The 24,792-nt window shown below is 38.0% G+C and overlaps 2 protein-coding genes across 5 annotated transcripts; one reads left to right on the top strand and one right to left on the bottom strand.

Moving 5' to 3' along the window:
* The first annotated feature begins 140 nt into the window (after positions 1–140).
* On the top strand, positions 141–21,786 carry wdr33 (WD repeat domain 33). Of its 4 annotated transcripts, XM_067454379.1 has the most exons (23): positions 142–643; positions 3,091–3,313; positions 3,412–3,480; positions 3,564–3,668; positions 3,782–3,877; positions 3,987–4,138; positions 5,629–5,726; positions 8,251–8,377; positions 11,255–11,409; positions 11,509–11,587; positions 11,708–11,818; positions 13,557–13,651; positions 13,740–13,826; positions 13,918–14,057; positions 14,168–14,320; positions 14,439–15,185; positions 15,296–15,359; positions 17,022–17,271; positions 17,379–17,450; positions 17,630–17,775; positions 17,864–17,965; positions 18,656–18,850; positions 20,263–21,786. In XM_067454379.1, exons 2-23 carry the CDS (start codon positions 3,110–3,112, stop codon positions 20,430–20,432), a joined length of 3,417 nt encoding a protein of 1,138 aa, XP_067310480.1. In that variant the 5' UTR covers positions 142–643; positions 3,091–3,109; the 3' UTR covers positions 20,433–21,786. The 4 variants fall into 4 exon arrangements, with proteins under 4 accessions (XP_067310479.1, XP_067310480.1, XP_067310478.1 ...); XM_067454377.1 differs by lacking the exon at positions 17,864–17,965 and having other exon boundaries at positions 142–351; XM_067454376.1 differs by lacking the exon at positions 17,864–17,965.
* A 1,592-nt stretch (positions 21,787–23,378) lies between these two features.
* sft2d3 (SFT2 domain containing 3) lies at positions 23,379–24,408 on the bottom strand. Its single transcript, XM_067454380.1, has one exon. The coding sequence runs from the start codon at positions 24,323–24,325 to the stop codon at positions 23,651–23,653; it is 675 nt and encodes a 224-aa protein (XP_067310481.1). The 5' UTR covers positions 24,326–24,408; the 3' UTR covers positions 23,379–23,650.
* Positions 24,409–24,792: the final 384 nt, after the last annotated feature.

Genomic DNA, 24,792 nt, shown 5'->3' with positions numbered 1-24,792 from the left:
AAAAAAAGTTTCACAGGACAGTAGCCACATGTTTTCAACAAGGTTAACAAGAAAAAAAGAAAAGAAAAAGAAAACTGAAACATACTTCGGGGTAAATAAACGTGCCGTGACGCTGTTCTCCCGCCGATACGTCTGACCTCATGACGTCGTTTCGGAGTTCAAGCAGCAACGAAATGAGAGGAAGCCTCGAGATGGAGGCAGGGGGGTAATTTAATGAAAAATAGCAAATTGATGCGCAATTTCGAGACAGTTGACATTTCATTTTTAGAGAGAGACTACAAAGGTCTCTACAAGGAAGAGTCGTGTGTTAAATTTTAACTATTTAGGCTCAGTCAGCACTGGATATTTGGGGTGAGTTTCTCAAGTATTGACCGGGCGCCATTTAAACACGCTGTGCGGGAGACAGGAAAGAAATAACCGCTCTCACAGCCAGCACACAATTACCTACCTCAGTGGACAGATTCTGCTCTCAAATAAACGCTTATTTTTATAAGGAGATTCTATTCTCATTCTGGTAGGCGGTGGAAATGTTCACTGTTTGTGAGGGCCTGTGTTAGCGTCAGGTATTGTGTGTTAGCTGGCTAACGGCTAACAGACCTCGAACTGAAGAGAGACATTTACGACTTCGAGCAAGATAATACAGGTATAAATTATGCACCAACCGCCAATTCACGTTTTGTTTTAGTATCTGTATTTCAGAGATAAATGTGTTTAATACTTGACTCATGTTTGTTGGTTTAAATATGTTTGTAGTTAATTGAGCTCTGTGCGGTTACATCAAAGCGGGATGTAACGTTAACGCCACCTAAAGAAAATACATGAAGCTAACTAAAAGATTCGACTGTTATTCACAAACCTGTCAATGTTACCCAAGGTTTATTAACATGTCGACTCGGAATATATTTGAGAAAAGGCTTTGGATGGACAATATGTTTGCCACCAACAATCCTAAAAACCAACAACTCACAGTTGCGTTGCTAAAGTTTACTCTTAAATAGTAGCTGAGGTGTGTGTATATAAGTATATAGAGATGCATACAGTATCTACATGTACTGACCAGTTATCAAAATACAGGTTTTGTCACACAGATCGTGTTCTTACTTTCATCCATTTAAAGTAACGTTCATTTTTTTTCTTCATGAACGTGTCTGGGTACTGATTACTAGTTAGCAGAGTAACAGTGGTCTTATTGAATTTCTAGTGCCTTTTATATGCATAATAATAACCCACTGGATAAGTTGCGTGCATTTTTTGGTCTGTGATGGTAAAATAAAAAGATAAAATAAAATATAAAAATAAAATGTATGTTTTTCACAAATTAATTCCAGGACAGTGTTTCTCAAATGTTTTTGGTTCAGGATGCAGATTTTACATTAAATATTAAGTAATATTAAGTGGTAACTAACACACTTTGAAAGTATATGTGTGTGTGTGTAATATATATATATATATATATATATATATATAAAATCACCAGACCCACCAGTTGAGGACTAATGCTCCATGAGGGCATGTTCCTAAACATCAGCATTATTATTCCCTCTTTTAACACAGACTTGTTTAAAGAGTCCACTACTTTTACCTTTTACAGTAGGTTATTGATCCCAGTCAGCTCTGATGGATCTAAACAAGTTACTAGAGTTGTTTTTGTATTGGGAAAAGTAATCCATATCGTTTTATTGTATATGAGTTTCATCAGGAAACTGACCTGATTTACAAATGTGGCATTAGGAACTCAAAACCAACAGTTACAGAATGCAATGTTTATCTGCATTTTAGGAGTTTGTTTTAATAATAATTACTTCCCAACATTAGTACACAGCTTATTACACACTATTTATTACGTAATAATTACAATGTATCTGTAATTGAATTACAATTCAATGTAGCTACAATCTAGTGTCATTAGGTAAACTTATTTTTTTTTTACAATGAAATGTCCTATCTAGGAGTCGAGCTTCTTAGCTGGCCTTGATATTGTACAACAATTAATTAAACCAGTCACTGATGTAATACCAACTTTGTGTTTACTGTTGTATGTATTTTTTATTGGAAATTTTGGAAAGTCAGTGTAATAGGTGCTACTATTATTCAGACCTTTGCATTGATCGTAATGGTTTTAATTGGGGGATGTTTTTAATATTTGAAAGAATGTTAACAACAAACACTGTGATCTTCTGCTGATTTCTTGGGACACATTTAGAAGTTGTAATGGGTAAATGTGTGTTTCAAGTTATACATTGCTAAAACGGAACCAAAACTGTTTTATATAATGCCCTTTTTATTAATTTTTATGATTCAGTGTGATTCCAGATAGTCAACACCAACAAACATTTGATGCTATTTCTCTGACATGTAAAATAAGTAGAATTTGTCACGTGTTTCTTACTTTTTTTTTTCCTTCCTTTTTTTGTCAAATGTGAGTTAATCTTATTCTCTGACAATTCATAGTGGATTAATGTATGGGATTTATTTAGAAGACAAAAAGGTTATCTACAAAGTTTAATGGAATGCAAAATCTTTGAAGCTCAATATCTCAAACTGTTTGGAATGCAAATAAATCTTATAATTCCAAGGTGGCAAATTATCCTGCCCTGGAAAAACTTGCCCTGGGTTGATTTGATATCGCTTGCATATGGAGCACCTTTTTGTAAAAAAAAAAGAAAAAGAAATATATAAATATAGAAACCAGTTCATAAATATGATAATGAAATTCTTTGTAATAATTATTAGTTTTTACCCTATTTTGTGTACTCTTTTGCATTTTTTTCTTTACATAATTTATTTTTGCCAAATACTCTTCACATCATTAACTATTTTGATTGATTGATTGCAGTGTCTTTTTTTCTGTTGTTGCTTAAGTTATGCCATGCAGTTCAGTTTTCTTCTGCAGTAGGATAAAACGTGTTTCTTATTTACCATCTTATCTAGATGGTCTTGCAGCACAAATGTAGATTTTAATGTCTTTTCTGCCTTTCTGTATGTTATATTTTCCATTGACCTGTGCAATTGGTTGTTTTATTCATTTAAAGTGAGTCACTGTAATAAATCTTAAACTCGTAGTAAATTAACTTCCCTTCGCATCTTCAGGTGCAACAAAACTGTCAAGATGGCGACAGATATCGGCTCACCTCCCCGGTTCTTCCATATGCCTCGGTTCCAGCACCAGGCACCCCGTCAGCTGTTCTACAAGAGGCCGGACTTTGCCCAGCAGCAAGCTATGCAGCAGCTCACTTTTGATGGCAAGCGCATGAGGAAAGCTGTCAACCGCAAGACCATTGATTATAACCCATCTGTCATTAGATATCTTGAGGTATAATCTTGACAACAACAAAAAAATTAACTAACAAAGAGAGAAAACAGCCCCCCTCCTCTAGCAATCTTAATATCTGGCTAATTACTGTATTACAGAATCGTTTATGGCAGCGAGATCATCGAGATTTCCGTGCTATTCAGCCAGATGCAGGCTGCTACAATGATGTAAATATGTTTTACTACTACTATGGTTGGTTCTTGTTTTTCCTTAGTTTGTATATCTATTTAAATAATTAATTTTCTTGCAGCTTGTTCCTCCAGTTGGTATGCTTAGTAACCCTATGAATGCTGTTACGACAAAGTTTGTCAGGACCTCCACCAACAAAGTCAAATGCCCTGTGTTTGTTGTGCGGGTAAGTGTTAGGCTTGTATTTTAAGAAGTATGTTTTGCTAGTTTGATGCTTGCTGTAAAATGGTTCTTTGGTGATTCTAAATCTTTCCTTATCCTTTTGTTCCCATCTTATAGTGGACTCCTGAAGGCAGGCGACTTGTAACGGGTGCGTCCAGCGGCGAGTTCACTTTATGGAATGGTCTCACGTTTAACTTTGAGACAATTCTGCAGGTAAACAGAAACCATGTTTTTGATTTTCTGGCACACCACTTTACTTCAGTCTCATAAGCTTGGTAAAAGGCTCTTGTTTATTTATCTTCTTTTTTTCCTCTTCTCATAGGCTCATGACAGTCCTGTCAGGGCAATGACCTGGTCTCACAATGACATGTGGATGTTGACTGCCGACCATGGAGGTTACGTGAAGTACTGGCAGTCCAACATGAATAACGTCAAGATGTTCCAGGCTCACAAGGAGGCGATTAGAGAGGCCAGGTCTATACACAATCTACCATTTTCTGTAGTTAATCCAAGCCTGTTACTGCCCCTGCAGTGGCAGGGCTCTGCCTGTAGGGGGCTCTCCTCAGTGCTGTCAGTTCTGATATACTTTTCCTTGTGCTGCTCAATGTTAATGTCCTTTATTATTGACACGTGTGCGTTGTTGTTGCAACACTGCATTTATTTGTCACCTGTGGCTTATGAGTTATGTATCCTCATCTTTTATATACATAATTTGTACAGAAAAGGTGTATTTTTCACACTTTTAAATAAAGTATTTACAATTACTTATATTCTAAGGTGATGACACATGCAGTCTAGAATAAAAAAGAAACACATCCGTTAAAAAGACCCTCAGGGACTAAAGTGTTTGTTGAAAGGGTTTATGGAGCCTCCATATTGGAGGTGCTGGACTCTTGTCCGTCCCCTGGTGTAATTGTAGGAAACTACACAACTCTTAAGATTCAGTTCACAATGGTTCCCGACTGGCCAGCAGAGTCTGTGCCACACTTTCAGTCAGTCCCTTAAACAAGTCTTCCCTAATAAAATAAAAAATACTGCCTCTAAATAAAGACTTTTTTAAGAATAAATAACTCGGATATTTACTTTGATACAACTCTACGGGTATAAATGCACATGGCAACATCTTCATTCACAGTGAAATCCAGGTTTATGATTCACTGGCACTCTTTCATTCTGTTAACTCGGACACAATGCAGAGCTTGTTACATACTTTCTGATGCAATAAAATGCAATTTCACCTGCAATATTTTTTTTAAAACAAAGAAGGAAGCCACAAATTTAAAGCCAGTATCATCAATTCATACAAATGGCTCATGGGTTGAAGTTAAACCAGCTGAAGAGAGGCTTTTGCTCACTTCAGTGGTTAATTTCTATTTTTTTAACATGCTTTTAAAAAATGGAATGCATCGCTTGAGCACTGTGATTAACACTTGAACTTTGTGGCGTAAGGTGGTGTGATAATTCTGCTTTATTTGTCTGTAGAAATGGTTAAGTAATAGTGATTTTGGAGGTCAAAGAGTGAGTTGGTAAACTGAGGCAGGCTCAGTTTTGCCAAATGCTTGAACGAGCGTGTATGCCATCTGGAAGGAAGAGTGGTCTGTGTAGATATGATTGTCTGAAACCTACATGATTGTAAATACCTTTTATATATGCTCATTCCTATTTCTGTTGTACTGCAGGGTCAGAATACAGGGAAATGTGTGGCCATTTTTAACTTGTAATCCTTTTAGCTTGCGTGCTGTCTATGAGCAGCTCACATAGCTTTAGCCTCTGAATTTTTTTTTTTAAGTAGTGATGCATTAAAGTGAGTATGATAGGAGGACTGTTCTGTAGAAAGAGCTGTCTGCTAAGGAGATGGATGGTTCCTTGTCAGATCAACTCAAAGGGCCCCTGTAAGATGTCCACCCCACAGAGAACTGCTATGTTATCCTTCATTGTTGATTCTCTCCCTGCTGTGTCTTCAGTTTCTCTCCTACGGATAATAAATTTGCCACTTGCTCTGATGATGGAACTGTACGCATCTGGGACTTTCTGCGCTGTCATGAGGAAAGAATTCTGAGAGGTATGTTATATAAGATGTGGAGATATAAAACGCTTTCCTTTAAACAAAATGATGCTGTCATCTGGGTTCACAAACACAAGTGTTCGCATTGTTTCACACAAATCTGCACACTACCTTGGGCTGTCTGTATCAGTTTCATGTTCTTGCATTGGTTTGGGCAGTTTTCATGGGTCTGCATTAAAACAAAATATTTATTAGACATGTTTGAGATTATAACTAATATTTTACTGACTTTTTAAATGATCTATTAATGCTAAAGACATTGTTTTCTCTGTTAATAGTGTAGTAAATCTTTTTAGGAATAATATTTTTCTTGTTGAAATGTAATGCACATGATCATCGGAAAAGGTTTTTGATTTATTGCGCATTTATTTTTATTGTTCTAAAAATTAATAATGCAGTGCCCCTTTGCCGTAGTACTACTGCCAAACAATCTAAAACAACCAGTTTGCTGTAGATATCTTTTCCAAAATGATTTTGTTTCTCATTATTTTTTCAAACAGAATATCATCACATCTAGTGATTATCTTAAAAATATATAACCCATATATTCCTATGACTAAAGGTTCTTATAGTTTAACAGAATTAGCATTAAACCATCATATGCTGGTACTGAAAGTTACAGTATAGTACAGAATAAAATTTAAACTTGCTGGGTTAATTAATCATTTAACTTTTCTAAACCATCACTTGCCTGAATAACTTTTTACCATGTGCTTTCTGTTTCAGTACTTTAAGAAAAATTGTTGCTCACATCTGATGACTTAGTTTAAAAATAGTTGTTCCTTCTGGCATAATTTGATATATTTGTGTTTAATACAATTTAGTGAGGATAAAGTATTTATCTCTTACAATACTGACAACATATGTATTCAAGACATGTATAACTTGACCTGTGACCATTTTGAAAAAAAGAATACGCCTTAAATGCAAAGACATCATCACATGATAATGGGCTTCTTATTTAAAAACGAATAAAACTGTATACAAATGAATATACAATACCATAACAATTGCTTTAAATTATATATTACATATTTCCCTACAAAGATGGCAATATCCAAAATCCTTGTCCTTTTGGGAAACGTTTTCGCCCCCACGATGATAAATCAATTTATTATTAAATGAGTGATGTTTTAAAAATGTAAAAAAAAAAAAAAAAAAAAAGGTGTTTTGTGGGTAGGTTTAGGGTTATGGGACAGAATATACAATTTGTACAGTATAAACATCATTGTCTGCGGAAAGTCCCCATAAAAAATAAAATCCCAATCCATGCATGTGCGAATAAAGCAAATAATTAATTGTTTTTTTGGAATGCTTTACTAACAGACATTTAAAAAGCAAACTTTACCGTTTTGCTTTGTTGGTTCGGGTTATTGTAACAGCTTTTGAGAGGTAAAATATTTCAACCTCTTAAGATGCATATACTCTTACGCTAGTTTACTGGAAGGTAGTTAAAAAAAAAATTGCATCTGTGCGCTTCATTGGTGTACCTGTTAAGCCGTTGGCAAAGTGCCCTGAAATTTAACAGTAAGAAAATAGATAAAACTAACCCAATGTATGATCTGCTGGATCTCATAATTATAGACCTTATAATTGAAATACAAAAATTGAAAGATGGCATTTTCAATTTAGCAGTAAAAAATGTTTATACTTAGGACTGTAATCAAATAAAGTATTGCATGAAAAATGTGAATAGAATAGGCGACATACATTGTAAGACCTTTCACAGTCTATGAAATGTATCTCCATGTTTTTTCTTTTTCAAATGCTACATGTCTTTAAGCTATGGCACTGCCCCAGCTGTACATATACACTACATATATTCTATTATACTGTGTGTGTGTGTGTGTGTGTGTGTGTGTGTGTGTGTGTGTGTGTGTGTGTGTTTTATTTATTAATTAATAGTTTATTTTTAAATAGATCTCTGTGAAATTATTTCACAACAGGGATTTTCAGTCTGTTTGACTATAGGCTTTCTTCCTCTAAATTTATGTGTTCATTCATTTCTGTCAACTAAAAACACAGCTATGAAGGATTCAAGCAACTATTAATAAACAAGTTCATGCTAACTTGAGCAGTGTTTTTGTGGCAATCATATGATGTGCCCTTTAAAATAAAAGTCAATATGTCCCATTTATCAATATGAATATTATAGGATGTATTTATTTGCTAGTTCAGTGACATGTGACTTTAATAATGGAGTGTAATCTAATAAAATGTTTTGTTCTGGCCGTTACTAAAGGCTGGCTTTGCTTACTATAGAGTTGTAATAAAATATTATGGCATGTGATGCATATAACAATGCTTCATTTATGATCATATTACATGTTGCATTGTCCTGAAGAAATGTCATTTAATTCCAATGTATACACACTATATAGAGGAATGATAATAAAAACACATTTGACTTGAAAAGTAATAAAAATGTTTCCTATGGGTAGCTATATATAAAAGAAAAATGTGCAAATACACATATCTGTTTTTTGTCACAAACTCATTCAAAACCTACATGTGTTTCCAGGACATGGAGCAGATGTGAAGTGTGTTGATTGGCATCCCACAAAGGGCTTGGTGGTGTCCGGCAGCAAAGACAGCCAGCAACCTATCAAATTTTGGGACCCAAAGACTGGACAAAGTTTAGCAACACTGTAAGTTAGTTTGGTGGCAGAAGTCAATCTCTGTCAGGATTTTCAGGTGTCAAAATAATAGACTTTATTGTTTCAAGTAACAAACCAGAGCATCTAACACTTTCACTCAAAACTCATTCTTATACGTCTCTTCTAACCTGTTGACAGTTTGCTCAACAAATGGTCATCTTTTAATAAAAATAACAGGTGCACATCCTAATCTTTCTAGCATGAACACTCCTACACATACACATCTAAACATCAACAGCGTCTCCTTATTGCATTGAAGTGGGCTGCTTGAATATGACAAAAACATACAAACAAAAAAAAAAAATATATATATATATATATATATATATATATATATATATATATATATATATATATATATATATATATAAAACTATAACTTTCTTCCAAGCCTCATTTTCCCTATTAAAGTCTGTATGAGAATAGAGAAGTATCATACAGAATGGGGTTTTCTGAGACCGCGAGAATAAGGTTCTCCCGTGTATGATCATAATGAAATTTCCGTGCGACATCCACTAGGGGGCAAATTCCGAATGTTGTGTGCAGTGGAAAGGCGGCTTGAGAAATAAAACACTTCCTATATGTAAAACAAAAAACAAAAAAACACTATATATACTAAATTAGCAGACTGACACAGGCAAGAAAATCATGTAATATTTTTACGTTGCCCAAATGATTTGGTGCTTGTTACTTAGATGTATTAAGCCATTTAACAATAATAATAAAAAAAATTATACTAAAGGGTTCGAGTAGTCAAGTTACCTTTATTTATATAGCGCTTTTATTTAATGCAGATTGTTTCAAAGCAGCTTCACAGTGTTAAAGGACAACTCCGGTGAGAAATGAACTTAGGGGTAATTAACAGTTGGTTACAGAGTAGATCATTCTCTGGGATGCGTTTTCATGGAAATCGAATGTAAAGAGTTTTATCTTTAAAAACAGATTAGCTTATAACACTAGTCTATGGGGCACAGAGTAGTGAAATTAAATCGCTAGTTAATACCACTAACAAGGCTCAAAATAGCCTCACACTTACACAGTAGCATAATGAGGGTCCCTACATGCAAACCAAAGCATGGAGAACTTTGTAAGAGTACAAACAATTTAATAAGAAGACACTTTATAAACATAGTGCATTACGCGTTCACGGGCAGGCGCCATCTTGGAAAACAGTCTCGACTCATCAAGCCACGAAAGCCGTGCTAAGTGATGAACTGTGACTTGGAATCTCATATGGTCCGTTGTTTCCGGAAGAAAACACTGAACACAACAGAAAAAAGAAATAAATAAAAATAAAAACGTCCATGTTATTACATTTCACAAACTTAATTCCTATCGAACAGCTCACAACAGCGCTCGTGGATCAATTCGTCGAGACTGTTTTCCAAGATGGTGCCTGTCCATGAACGCGTAAAGCACTATGTTTATAAAGTATCTTCTTATTAAACTGTTTGTACACTTACAAAGTTCTCAATGCTTCAGTTTGCATGTAGGGACCCTCATTATGCTACCGTGTTAGTGTGAGGCTATTTTCAGCCTTGTTAGTGGTATTAACTAGCGATTTAATTTTACCACCCTGTGTCTACCCTGTGCCCCATAGACAAGCGCTATAAGCTAATCTGTTTTTAAAGATAAAACTCTTTACATTCGATTGTCATGAAAACGCATCCCAGAGAACGATCTACTCGGTAACCATCTGTTAATTACCCCTAGATTCATTTCTCACCGGAGTTGTCCTTTAAGCAGGAAAATAATTCAACAGAACTTGGTTCAGCCGTACAGCCACTCTGGAGAAAACTGATGTCATCCAGCTCACTTCCATTATCATATAGTGTCTATGTGGCCAGATCAGTAATATAATTGAATATTTAGTAGTGTCCCCAACTAAGCAAGCCAGAGGCAAAGAACCCAAACTCCATTAGGTGACAGAATGGACAAAAAACCTTTGGAGAAACCAGGCTCAGTTGAGAGGCCAGTTCTCCTCTGACCAACAAACAAACATTTTAAGTCAGAAGTCAGAATTCGAAACATTCAGAATATTTATCCAGTTCCATCTGGTTGAAGATCAGAGTAATCACGCAGGAGACAGGTTTGTTGAGGATCAGTGCCACTGGATTTCGTGTCAATGTATTGGTCGTGTCTAGGTGCAGGTCCATAATCTGATCTGGATACAGCCTGGGTCCTGCTGCAGTAAATCTCTGGATCAACAGAGAGACTAATATTAGCATAGATGCCATTATTCTTAAGATGTAAAGAGTACATCAGGTGTTAAGGGAAGTGTTCCCGGTTCTGGCTGACCTAGTTAATGCAGCCTAAAACAATCATTTAACTGATTTTATATAAAAAATATAATATAAATTGATAATGTTCTATGTGTATGCCATAGTAAAGAGATATTTTTAGTCTAGATTTTAACTGACAAGAGTGTGTCTGCTTCCCAAACAATGCTAGGAAGACTGTTTCAGAGTTTAGTTTAGTTTAGAAAATAATCATTTGCCAGCATTTGGACTTGATTTATATAGCGCTTTTACAATGATGATTGTTTCAAAGCAGCTTCACAGTGTTAAACAGGACAATATTGCAACAGAATCTGATTTGGTTGTACAGTCGTTCTGGAGAAAACAGTGATGTTATCAGCTTATTTCAATTTATTTTATAGCAACAATGTTGGTAGATCAGTATTATAGTTTATAGAATTAAATAAGAACTAAGAAATTCATTTTATTTGTATATTTAATTCTAGATATTATCAACTGGCCAAAATTTTGAGACTGCAATAGACGTGAGGGAGTTTAATGCGTTGAGTACTTAATCAAGTAAAATCAATTAAGTGGGGCTATTTATCTTTCTGTTGTGTTTTGTCCTCAGACATGCACATAAAAACACAGTCATGGAGGTGAAGTGGAACCTCAATGGCAACTGGCTGTTGACGGCGTCACGTGACCATTTATGCAAACTGTTTGACATCCGCAACCTCAAAGAGGAGCTGCAGGTTTTTAGAGGACACAAAAAAGAAGCCACAGGTATTCAAATCCTAAGAATGTGCATGAATGGCTCTTTTGCTGGTGAAGCAGTGTTTTCTCTAATCATATCTGATGGATCGCTTCTATATTTGGTTGCAGCTGTAGCCTGGCACCCTGTTCATGAAGGCCTGTTTGCTAGTGGAGGCTCTGATGGATCGCTGCTATTTTGGCATGCAGGGTAATCTCTGTTCAGATCCTCTCTGTATCCATATATGGTAGCTTAAGTCAAAATGTAATACTTTGTAGAGTATGTTATTTGACTGCTGATGTGGTTATGTATTTTTTTATATTTTGCTAGTGTGGAGAAAGAAGTAGGAGGAATGGAGATGGCTCATGAAGGAATGATCTGGAGTTTAGCCTGGCATCCACTGGGACACATCTTGTGTTCTGGGTCTAATGACCACACCAGGTGAGTGAGTGTAACAACTTTCAAGTGGCTGGCATGAAATGCGTCTGTAAAGAGAGAACTCCCAAACCAAGGCTGCGAGAACAAAATGATGTAGTTTTGTTCTCGCAGCCCCTGGGAGCGAGAACTTTTTTTCTCTGTTCTTGCGGAGTATGTTGTAGCCTTTAGGGTTGTTACATTTACCGAAATCTTAGTTGCCAATACCAATAACAGTGAAATGTCCCAATTCTCAATACCAGTTGTTACAAGGTTTTGTTATATATATATATATATATTTATTTTATTTTTACATTTTTGCAGCAAACAATGCTGTGCAGTTTAACACACTCATTTGGTTATATTTAAAGGGGTCATGAACTGGCATTAAAAAAATTTAATAATAATACTGTTTTCTCAACTTATGACGTTCACATGTTTTTTACATTCATAAACATCATAATGAATAAGTATGAGGCTATTTTATACCCTGGTTTTGAGACTAGCTCTTGGAAAGCTCAGTTTTTATGGGCGTGGTGCATTGAAAACTAGGAAGTAAATACCCACTGCTATGATTGGATAACAGTTTTGCATATTATAATAAGTTTCGATTCCTCCATTCATCAGTAGCCTACATGTGGGAATTGTTTTGAAAACAGCAAATGGAATGATTGGCCCACAGAGCTCGCAAAATGTCTTTATCAAACAAACACAATGATTTATCTCTCATCAACCTGCAATTAATTAAAATGTTATTTTTCAATACTTGACTGCCCATATAACCGTGCATCACTAACACACACATTTTTTCCGTCAAATATCAAGTCGAGATTGAACAACACACATCAAGAAAGGAAAGTTATTTCACAATTAAGGATGGCAGGTGATGCATTTTGGTAGCCCGACCGGAAAACACATTGCCCTGGTACATTAGGCTTTGCAAGCCCTGGTTCATACATGTTCTAATCTGATCCTGAATCACAGGGCAATGAACTAACAGCACCTCAAATACAAAGGATACTCCAGCCTTTGACAGTGTGGTAAGATATGTTTAGTTAGACACATACACATATACTTTTTTTACTCACATAAGTTTGTTGCATCATTCCTGTCGGATCCAATAGAAGGCACAGCATCGTTTTATAGTTTTTCTTAAATCTCACTCTGTCTGCAAATCCAGTCTGTTTTTCTACAAACGAATACACAGTGAAATAAAGCAAAACGCACAATGTGTTACCCACGTGCTGGATCCTCATTAGCTGGAAGTCGGATCTTCATTAAAAAAAAATTCAACAATGCATTCCTTATATTGGAATCCGAATTAAGTTTATATGGCATGTTTATTGCTTGGAAGTTCAGTCCAGTTTAGCTCAACAGGCCTATGTTATATATCAATTACATGGCATGCGTGAGTCGGTGGGCGGGGCTACACGATTAGGCATTCTGTTGTCTGTTAAGGTGGCTTTTCACTGCACACTGATGTCACTGGTATGAACATTCACAGATCGATCGTTTGCTGAGCCAGCTATCAAAAGCTTTTATTTGACTAACAAGGAAGTTTTCAACTCTGAAACTGAAATTGTTCCTATATTACCATGACCTTTTATATATCAAAAGCTTAAGAGAAAGTAGATTTTTCAATTGATGACCCCTTTAAATTTGAATGCTACTATACAGTTAAGTGAACAGTCAGAAACAAAGAAATTAAAATCATGAACCTAAAATGCATAGATTTTAGCTCATTGCTCTGCGATCACTCCCTCAGCAAATTTTGGACAAGGAATCGGCCAGGGGACAAGATGCGGGACAGATACAATCTGAACTTATTGCCTGGAATGTCAGAAGATGGGATGGAATATGGTTAGTATTCCTTGACCTCTTGTAATTTAGAAGCCATGTAGAGGATTTACATATAAATTCATGATCGTTTATGCTGGGATAATTCTAGATGACATAGAGACCAATAGTATTGCCGCCATTCCTGGCATGGGGATCCCAGAACAACTGAAGGCTGCCATGGAACAAGAACAAACTGGTTAGCATACACAGTCAATATTTATTGACATTAAACGCATTCATGTATAGGTAATTGGTTGGTTATTGAGAATCTGTGTTTATGTGCTTAGGAAAAGATATGGTAGCAGAGCCTGAGATGAGCATCCCAGGTCTGGACTGGGGAATGGAAGAGGTTATGCTGAAGGACCAAAAAAAGCCCCCAACTAAAAAAGTTCCTTATGCAAAACCTATCCCAGCTCAGTTTCAACAGGTCAATATGATTGGGTTATACACAAGTTTTGGTAGCACTGTCAGACATACTGTGGTTTTGATATATAATATTTTTTATTTTTGATATATAATATATATTTTTTTCAATAGGCCTGGGCAGAGAATAAGGTTCCAGCAATGCCTCCTGGAGAGGTTCCAAAAGAAAGGAAGGATGAGAAGAAAGTAGATGGCAAGAAGAAGACACAAGCAGAGATTGAGCAGGAAATGGCTGCTCTCCAGTATACAAACCCAATGTTGCTCGAGGTCAGCTGATATGCTTACATGTACAGCTTTTGCATTGTGCTGAAAAAATGTACAAATGTAATAAATTATGTATATCAACACTGGTTAATATTAATTATTTTTTTAAATGTATCTATAGCAACTGAAGATTGAGCGAATGGCACAATTACAAGAGCAGGGAATGCCTCCCCCTGCTGGACAGTCAGGGTCAGTACCACCCTTTCCAGGACAGGGTGGTCAGATGCCCCCTCCAACACAAGGCTTCCCTCAATCCATGCCTCCACAACAAATGCCACACAACATGCCCCCAGTGGGACCAGGTGGAATACCTGGTCAATTCATATCTCCAGGCCAAATGGGTCCACCAGGGCCTATGCACCAGGGGCCTCCTCCGCAGGGTATGATGGGACCTCCAGACATGCATGGGCCTCCACGTCATCCTGGCCCTCACAGGAACATGGGACCCCAGGGTCCTCCTGGCATGCCACCTGGTCCCAGAGGCATGCAAGGACCTCCCCCTGGATCTGGTGGTGGACCTCCAAGCGGTATGATGGGACCACCACCGAGAGGACAGGGGCCGCCACAGGGAGGTATGATGCATCAGGATATGAGGGGGCCTGTGCCACATGGAAATATGATGGGCCATCAGGGACCCATGCCAGGGGGTATGATGGGGCCTCCACCCAGGACTCATGGCAATATGCAGGGCATGGGAAATATGCATGGAATGGGGCCTCCTCCAGGGGGTATGCATGGACCACCAAACAACATGCAGGGGCCACCAGGAAACATGCAAGGACCTCCAGGCAATATGCAGGGTCCTCCACCATACATGCAAGGCAAACCACCACACATGGGTGATGGAAACCGAGGACAGTTCAACCAGGTGAAGAAACTGTTTGAATAAATGTGTCTGTGAATGTTTAGGACAAAGAGATGTAACTGAATAAATGCCAGGGTAGCTTCTATTGCTGAAATTTTGTACATGTCTTCCAGGGACAGAATCCTGGACCTCAGTCAATGATGCATGGAATGGGACAGCAGGGTCCCAATGGGAAAGGTAATGCTCTGCCTCTTGTGGGAAGATAAGTTATTCATACTATTCCATTACAATTCTGGATAAATTGAAAATCATGATTTTTTGTTTTTGAACAGAGATCACGATTCTCCCATTATTCTGAACAGACCGCTATTTTAATAATATTTAATATATATGTAATATTTAATAATTAAACAATTTAAAGCGTTATTTAAAGTACCACCAAGTTTCTTTCAAATGCTGATTCAATCACATCTGTAGACATCAGTGTTTTTATCCAAACTGTAAACTTTTATCCTGGTACTTCTGGATATGAATATTTGTAACAGAAATAATAATAATGTGTGATTGAAAAGACGAAAGCAGAAGTGAAGCCGTTTTATATTGATGATACATGAAAAATGCTTTCTCTGAGTCAGCTGCAGCACCAATGCAGATTTGTCAAAGGGTTAAGAGACACATGGATCGTTGTCATTTTAGGAATGAGTTCATGAGGAATAGGGTTGGGTATCGTTTGGGTTTTTTACGATTCAGGTGCCAAGCCGGTACATTTAAAATGGTACCAGTGGCTAAACAGTGCCTGAATCGATACTTTTTTAAAAAAGAGCCACAAAAAGACGGTGGATGACATTAAAGAATGGCTTTTTATTTTTTGTATTCTTTTATTCTTTAAATTGAACAATTTATTAAAAGTTTAAAGTATACTTAAATATATAAATAGATACAAAACACAATAAAAGCTAAGCAACCTAACCCAACTACAAGGCCTAATTTAACACTAAATAACCACACTAATACTAGTGATATTACAGCACTAATGACAGCAAAGTAGACTGTATTCTTGGTCTGCTACAAACCAGCTTCAGTTCAGCATTATTTTACATTAATATGACCATATTCTCTGGCTAAATATTTTAGAACGCATTGCCATGTTGTTTCCATGGCAACGTGTCAAGCTTCTCATGACACACAGCAGCCACAATAGTGCTGTATGACAGCTCAGCTGTATCGTTTTGTTTTTTTTCGTTTTTTTTTTCCAAAATTCACAAACTTGTTACTTATGTCATGAGGTATCTAATAATCTGATTTTCAAATATAATGTAAGAGTGAAAGTGTTTTGGTGATCTATAATTAGCGATGGGAGCCGCAATGTTAGTTGAGAATCGGATCTGTTGGATTTAGCCTATGTAAATTCATACTCTTCTCCCGAAATACATGGAAGTAAGTGACTGGAGAAGAATAGAGTAAACTATAAAACACAGTCAAATTATAATTGTCAGAAAGGAGTTATTGGCACTTCCATAGACATCAGTGTGTATTTGCTACTACTTCTGTGCATTGAAATGTCTGAAACCAAAAATAAACATGGTGTGTTTGAAAACACTGAATCCTTGTGATATGTGACGAGCGCTGGCTCAGCGCCAGCCAAAGTGCAGAAACGAGTTTTAACTTAAGTGGACGGAACCGAAATCTGCATTCTGATTCGGTCCGGTATATACCGGTTATGTAGGTACCGGTGCTATATTGGCACCAGGTTTCGGTACCCAACTCTAATGAGGAATCGATATTGCCATCTTTTAACGATTAATCATGCAGCTCTTCCTCTTAGCAAGATATATTAATCAACAAGAATGTGAGAGCCAATAGTCACTTGTTCGTCCTCTCCCTGTCTGATTTTGTCAGGAGATGCTTCTCGAGGACCACCTAACCACCACATGGGACCATCGGAGCGACAAGGCCCAGGAGGACCTGGTCAGGGCTCTGATGGAGGCCAGTACTGGGGTGATGATGGGGGTTATCAAGAGGGCTGGAGAAGAGGACCTGGAGGTCCTGGACAGGAATACTCTGGAGGTCACAGAGGAAGCTCTGGAAGCCAGTGGGAGGGCCAGGAAAGGTTTTCTTCACATGATGGAGAGTACATGGGACATGACAGGTATGCTTCATTTAGGACAACATGACTTTACATAAACTGATTTTATTTTCCATGGATTAATCATATGGATTAGAATGTGATATTTGTGTCTGATGATATTTACACAGGTATGATGGGTATGAGGGTTCTGGTGAGGAGTTTGACCAGAGGCAAAGACGGCCACCACATGGAGATGATTCGTAAGTGATGCATGCAACAATTAGCTTGGGTTTGCTTCCTTTTCTGCCTGTTGAACATTCAACCGTTTCAAAGTATACTCGTTTAACCATGAGGCTGTACAGATATTTTCGGATCTTTGACCAGAGTTTTAACTGCTTTATATACACTTTGTTTTTATTGTCTGGCTCTGAATTTACAGATACCGGAGGGGTGGCCCAAGTGGGCGTGGTGGAATGGGTGGCTTCCAAGATGAGTATGGTGGAGATGAGAGCTTTGACTCCCAAGAAGACATGGGCCAAAGTTGGGGAGGAAGAGGAAGACCGCGTGGCGGGCCACCAAGAGGAGGTAGAACCTATTCCACTCACCAGTCCTTGAGCTCACGTTGCGTCCATTAAAACTGAGGTGTCAGGTTTGAACATGACATCTTTCTTAGGTGGTGTAGGAAGAAAGGGGCTTCTCCCAACTCCTGATGATTATCCCTCTCACTATGAAGGAGGAAGAAACCAGGAGGGCTGGGAGGGAGGGCGAGATTCAGGTAGAAGTGCATGAAGGGGATGCCAATAAATGTTCTTGTTGTTGCAGTGCAGTAAGACATGCTTGAGCAAATTCCCTTTCTTTAACGGAGGCCATAAAGCCAAGTGCACACTAAATGATTTTAGCCCACATTTTTTCAGTCACAGACACAAAAAAGTCAGACTAAAGCCAAATTGGATGACAGGCCAGTTAGGTGTGAGGATTCCAATATATTCTGTGATTTGCCTCAGAAACAAGGAACTCCTTTAGTGTAAGCAGTGTAGTAAGAGCAGTGCCATGAAATGACCAATGAGGAGATGACAGGATGGGATCTGTTTAAAACATTACATGTTAGACTAGGCCCTTGCTGCCCATGTCTGTCTTAATTATTGCCTTGCTCCATTTTAATGTCTTTGTTTTCTAGATACATTTTTCAGCACATAGCCATTGTGTAAGCCACTTGAAAATAATTGTTTTCATGTATTACACACTATATTTCAATGCTCTATTCAGGTGGATCTTATTGAAAAATGGGCTACACACAATATAGTGTGTCCACGTGCTTTAAAACATAATTTGTTACGTTATATTAACAGTAAAGCAGTTTTTTTTTTCTTAGTTTACTCTTAACTTAAGCTTTACATTAAAGACATGGTTCAAGCTTAACATCAAAGATCCAATAAAATTCATGTTGGTGTGTATGTGTGTTCAGGTCATGAGAGTTATCGGGATGGTCAGCGGCCAGACCACAATGTACATGACAGTCCATCTCCAGCCAGTAGAGAGCGTTCCTCCTCTCTACAGGGCATGGATATGGCCTCACTGCCACCACGCAAACGGCCATGGCATGACGGACCAGGCACTGGTGACATGGACTCCCCTGGTGCAGTGCCTGATGACCGAGCAGGTGAGGGATGGACAAGTTACAATAGCTGGGTTTCCATCCGAACGCGAAGCGAATATTTTCAACGTTCACAAAAAAAGAAATACAAATGCGAATTACTTGCGTTTCCATCAAGTTAGAGTGGACACCGGTAGTATTGGTAACCTAGTAACCAACAATAAATAAAACACTATTAGCGGAAATAGTAGGAATGTGTTGTTTGTGAACAAATTGACAACCTAAAAGTATGTACCCTTTTTGTGAAGAAAAAGTACCCACTTTTGAGTGTGTAGCAGAAGAGTATGCTATGGCTTAAGTAAGCTTTGGGATGTACTACTTTGCCATCTTTAAAGGACTCTGTTGCTTATTCGCTTGCGTGCATCCCATCACCGTTTAAGCTGCTCTGTCAATCATAGTTACAATCCTCCACATTAAATTTCCTACCGCATTGAAGAGAAATGTACCACATTAATCTGGATTCGTGGGTCTTTACTGCAGAGACTCTTCTCATGTGTTTGCAGTTTAAATATAATGATACCTTTAAAAGTGGCCGAACGTATCATTACAAACGTTCACAATGCTGCTGCAGGTAAAATCTAATCTGGATAACATTGAATAAATATATTTTCGTCAGTTGAAATACTGATAATTGATCAATTAAACCCCTTTACCTAAATCTCTCTACTTAACCGTATGACTCGCAAACCCGTCATGTTTGTAGATGAAGACCGCCAGGACCGTGGTGGAGGATTTGTTGCGCAACAGAAGTGTCAAGACAAATGTCTATTTTAAACTGCATGTTCAGCACCACATCTCCCTATTCACAGAGGATGCACGATCGCAATAGTGAAAGTAAACTCCAGCGCAAATTCAAACACAATTTCAATACAATTCTGCTGTTTGAAAGCGACTCCCTGAGGCATGAGAGTATCTCTCAATGTTTAAGCTATGTGTAGTTAACCATATCAGTATCATGCTTGAAAAAAAAAAAAAAAAAAATCAAAGTCTCAATTTGCACTTTGAGTATTGAGTACTTTGATTATAGTTGCACTTATTATTTGCACTTGATCTATGATCAATTGGTTGGAAGGTTCCATTAGGAGTTCAAAAGTTGTAGAAGCTCATATTGTGCAGTTCTAAGATCTGAAGAGACGATCATGACGATCAATGACGAGTTAAAACATTTCAAATGCACATGCAAACTATTCTAGGCATGTAACTCATCATTGAGCATTTCTTAAAAATAGTTTGTAAAAATCTTATCTTGTTCTCGTGTACCTAATCTCGTGTCTCGTGACTCTCGTCACACCCCTAATCGTTTCTGATCCAATACTTCAAAATGCACATAAAAAGATGATTGAAACATAGCTAATGATTTGTTTTATTGTAAAATGCATATGGCATTCTGCATACTAATATTATACAATTCATTATAGGCCGACCATCACCAAGAGATGAAGCTGGGTATGGGCCTCCATCACGAGGAGGACGAGGTGGTTGGGGCCGTGGTGGGCCACCTAACCCAGGTGGTCCTGGCCCCAATGTGGGTCCAAATGTCAGACGAGGGGCTCCACGTGGTGTTATGAGAGGAGGTCGCGGGCGGTAGTAATGGTCACGCCTGCTTCTCTGGGCACAAGGAGGCAAAACCACAATAAGGACAGGGGACAACAAAGGACCACACATGGCTTAAATATCAGCTTCCTTGAGGGTCTGAACAATTATGCAGGCTTGGACAGATGTCTGGAAGCACTTCAGTATAAATCATCGTGGAACCCTAATTGGTGGCAAAGGCTTAGCCTTTTCTCAATGATGTATCAGACGGAAGGTGGTGGGTACCAGTTAACCATGGCCAAAGCTATGGCTTATGATGCCTCCTGCTTGGTGTACTCGTGGTACGTGGGATTTGTTCTAACCTTACGTCAATGGTGAGAGTAATAATTGTGGGCGCATCGTGGTGTGACAAGAAACATCTCTTGTAATGGACTTCTGATTCTGGTCCAAGACACTTTATTTGTGATGCATGGTACAACTCTCAGTAGATGCTTAAGAGACATTCTTACCTGTAATGAGCAGCTGACCTGCTTTGTGATTCACTTGGACAATGGCAACTGAATTTGTACCAGCACCTGAGCTCCCTGTGTCTTTTCTTCTTTTGGCCTAAATGATTCTGATGTATAAAACACGTGCACCATTGAATTCCTCAGTCAGATTCTGTCAGCCAGCAAATGCAAGTCAATCTAGGCATCGTCTTGAGGACTGTCTATTACTAGAGAGAACTGGTCTTTTGAATGTTTTGTTCCCCCAGTGACTCTGCGCTGTTTATTTAATTTCATTTTTATGTAAAATAATGGAGATAATCTTTCTGTAACATTACCAGGCTACTCTGAGAGACAAAGCTACAGACTTTGTTCCTATGTGTACAGTTTGTCACAAAATTGTCATATTGTTTTGTCCTTTTTTTGTATGAAACCATAATAGAATGTGCAAAATGTATGTAAACTCTCTCTGCTCTTGTCATTACTTTGGATTCACCCACTCCTTTGTGGTTTTATTACACTGATATAAACTCTCGAATATGTCAGTCCAGCTTCTGGAGAGCTATGTTCCCTACAAGCAGTTACACAAGACTGCAATCCTCTGTTGGCCACGTCTTCTCGTGTGAATTTTTCAGTTCACAAAACTTTAAAAAGCCTGAGCTTGCATTTCCACTCTCCCACAATTGCATGGGTATGATTGGAAGTCAGTGGAGTTAAAAAAAAAAAAAAGTGAGACTTTGTTAGTTTGTTTCAATCCACCGTTGCATATGCCTGTATTTGTTTAAATGACCTCCAAAGCCTTGATTGATTTGGGTGTTTTGTTTAGAGTTCAATCAAACTTGAACAGGAAGGAATGGAGAATACCAGGAGAACAGAGCAGTCCTGCTTTGACATGATAAAGCAACAATAAATCTCTCAAGCCGTTGGGTTTTTATTTTGTATTGTGTAGATCTACCCACACAACTCTATCATGAAAAAAATTTAAACAGTTTTATCTGGTGATGGATCATGGACGTCATGTGTTTTACATTCTTCATTTGCAGGGTGTTACAGGTGTAGGAGAATGTGCAAACAGGAAACACTTGTGATTGACTCTTTTAATCATCCTGGAATCTTTTTTTGCAGCATCACATCTGGTAGCCCTGCTCACACTGATATATGAATTGACCAGAAAACTACTGCTCATGAATATTAATCAAATCAAATAGAATGACTACGTCTGGCAAAGGAAAAGGAGGAACCATTCAAAAGGAAAAACATTACAATGATTGCTCTCTGGAGAACCATCATAAAAATACAAAGTGTTTTATACAATATATTGCACCGTGAGAGCATCTAAACAAAGATCATTGACCAACACTGTTCTGAATGTCTGATTTTTTTTATTTTGTCCCACAGCTTTTTTTGTTGCCTTCAGCGTAAACTGACATGTTACTTGCCAAAAAAAAAAAACAATTAGCTTTTACAATATTAAAACCAAATGAAATCTGCATTTCTTCAACTTGTATTGCTCTCATGCAAAACTTGTGTGTGGATAACTTTTTTAAATTACTGGATTTCAGAGAGCAATGGTAAATGTGCCTGCACCACTTGCAGCTTCATAATTACATTTCATTATGTTTTACAGAATTGTTTTCTTTGCCAAATGGAGGGAAATTATATTAGTGGTTCTTAAGGTGCAGTCACATTCACTGTTGTCCAAGCTAAATTTCACAAGCAAACTCCAGTCATTTCAAAAGGAATTTAAGCAATCAAGGCTTTTGTTTGAGAGTGAAAAAGTTTTCAATGTAGATTTTACATGTGTTCTAGTTGCTCTGCTCACACAAATTTGCTTTGTTCTAATGTGACCATACATCCTCGGGATTGTACATTTGGATGCCTACCTACAGTAATTCAAAATGCTGGATTCAACTCATTAGTAAAGCCTCCAAACCTAGACAATACAGGGTTCCCCTGGAGTTCCCACTATCCTGCAGAGTTTAGTTCAGACCCTGATCAAACTACCCTATCTGCCATTTTCTAGTAACTCTGAAGACCTTGGCTGAATCCAAAATCGGCCCCTAAACCCTCACTATTCCTACGTCTCCACTAATACAGTTCACTTGAAAGAGTGAGTGAATTTGGACAGCCGTTCAATGTACATCGGCTGTACATTCATTATCATGGTGCATTGTGGGATTAAATGGGTGTACATGACAACATCCACTACAAATGGCTGTCCCTTCAAATAATGCCCTATTTTAGGGTATAGGGGCAATTTCAGATTCAGCCCTTGATTAGCTTGTTTTCACTTGTGTTTGATAAGGCTTGGAACTAAACTTTTAAAAAAAAAATGTTTAAAAAAAAAAGAGGGCCTAACTGGTTTTGGGAAACCCTGACACATGGGAGACCAGTGTGCCAGGATAGAGAACCATACAGAACTATACAGTTACGACCATCGTATGTATGTAATACAAAAGTGATCTATCAACTGCCTTCCTTCAGACCTAAGGGCATGATGTAGACAACACAGAATATATGTTCATCCAGTTTATTTATAAAGTTAGGTTCATAAAGGTTCAAAAGCAGTTCATAAACGTTAAAGTAGTAATTGATGGCTTGGTCACACATATAGTCCTTGACAAGATGAAAATTACAAATGTAAATATCCCCATCCAAAGAATGAAAGCTGCTCACACTGTATTCCTCTATACAGAGTTTCGCAATCAAACACGACTGTACCAGTAGAGTCAAAAAATGAAAAAGAAATAGTTTCCATGGTAAGAATTGTCTTTTGCCTAGTCTGTTGTCATATAGGCATGGTCTTACCAGTCATAGTTCTTTTAATAGCGGACGCTGCCATGCCACCCACAAACCTCATCCCGGCACTCCCACCCGGCAACAAAGCCACGATGTAACCCACAATAGCAGCGATCTGAAGGCAGGCTCCGAGCGCGGTGAACAGCGTGCTGTGAAGGCTCAGTGCCGCGTACAGAGTGCCCACCAGTGAGCACAGATACACCGCGCCTCCCGCTGTGGGAGTCGCGATGAGTTTACTGGGTCCGCGGAGGATCGCCGCCCCGAGGAGCGCAAATACGGAGCCGAGCGACCACAGCAGAGCAAACTTGCGTGCCTTCAACAGGAGTAACGGAGCGTAAAGTGCCGATAGTCCGAAGCACAGAGCAGAGAAGAAAATACACGTTCCGAATGCGATCAGCCGCTGGGATCGACTCAAGCCCGGCAAACATGGATCTGGTTCTGATGACCACGGCCACGAGAAGCCGCTGCTCGATCCTTGGCCTGATGACGGTCCGCGGCTGCTGGGTCCGGAGAACGGACTCGACCACCGGCCGAACCAGCTCTCGGGCACCGAAGCGGGTTCATTAATGTCTATGGTTGTGCTGGAACTGGACTGTGATATCGTCTTCGCACCGCTTTTAGACTGAGCCAAATACTCCTGGAGCTGTCGGTTTAATTCAGCCATTATTCACTTAGGAATATGTGAATTGTGGAACAAAAACAGGAAGTTGTGGCGCTGTGATGACGTCTCGCAGTGACGTTCCAGTACACGACGGAAGTACAATTAAAAATAATAAAATTATGCAATTTTTCTTTGCTATAATACCGGTATTTGAGATATATATACTTCCGTCTTATATATATATATATATATATATATATATATATATATATATATATATATATATATATATATATATATATATATATATATATATATATATACACACACACACACACACACACAATAAACAATAAAAGACCTGAAATATTTCAGTTGGTGTGCAATGAATCTAAAATAAATTAAAGTTTAATTTTTATCATTACATTATGAAAAATAATGCACTTTATCACAATATGCTAAATTTTTTTAGAAGGACCTGTGTGTATATATATATATATATATATATATATATATATATATATATATAT

This window comes from Pseudorasbora parva, chromosome 9, assembly GCF_024679245.1.
Source record: "Pseudorasbora parva isolate DD20220531a chromosome 9, ASM2467924v1, whole genome shotgun sequence".
Classification (NCBI taxonomy): domain Eukaryota; kingdom Metazoa; phylum Chordata; class Actinopteri; order Cypriniformes; family Gobionidae; genus Pseudorasbora; species Pseudorasbora parva.
The sequence above is the reverse complement of the archived record's forward strand: the minus strand, read 5'-3'. Positions and strand labels throughout refer to the sequence as shown.

Bases quoted from the DNA above. Each gene is read 5' to 3' on its own strand.
- wdr33 (XM_067454379.1), top strand. From the start codon at position 3,110: ATGGCGACAGATATCGGCTCACCTCCCCGGTTCTTCCATATGCCTCGG. The intron at 4,139-5,628 runs GTCTATACACAA...CTGTGTCTTCAG, and splicing joins GAGGCGATTAGAGAGGCCAG to TTTCTCTCCTACGGATAATA. The intron at 5,727-8,250 runs GTATGTTATATA...ATGTGTTTCCAG, and splicing joins TGAGGAAAGAATTCTGAGAG to GACATGGAGCAGATGTGAAG.
- sft2d3 (XM_067454380.1), bottom strand. From the start codon at position 24,325: ATGGCTGAATTAAACCGACAGCTCCAGGAGTATTTGGCTCAGTCTAAA.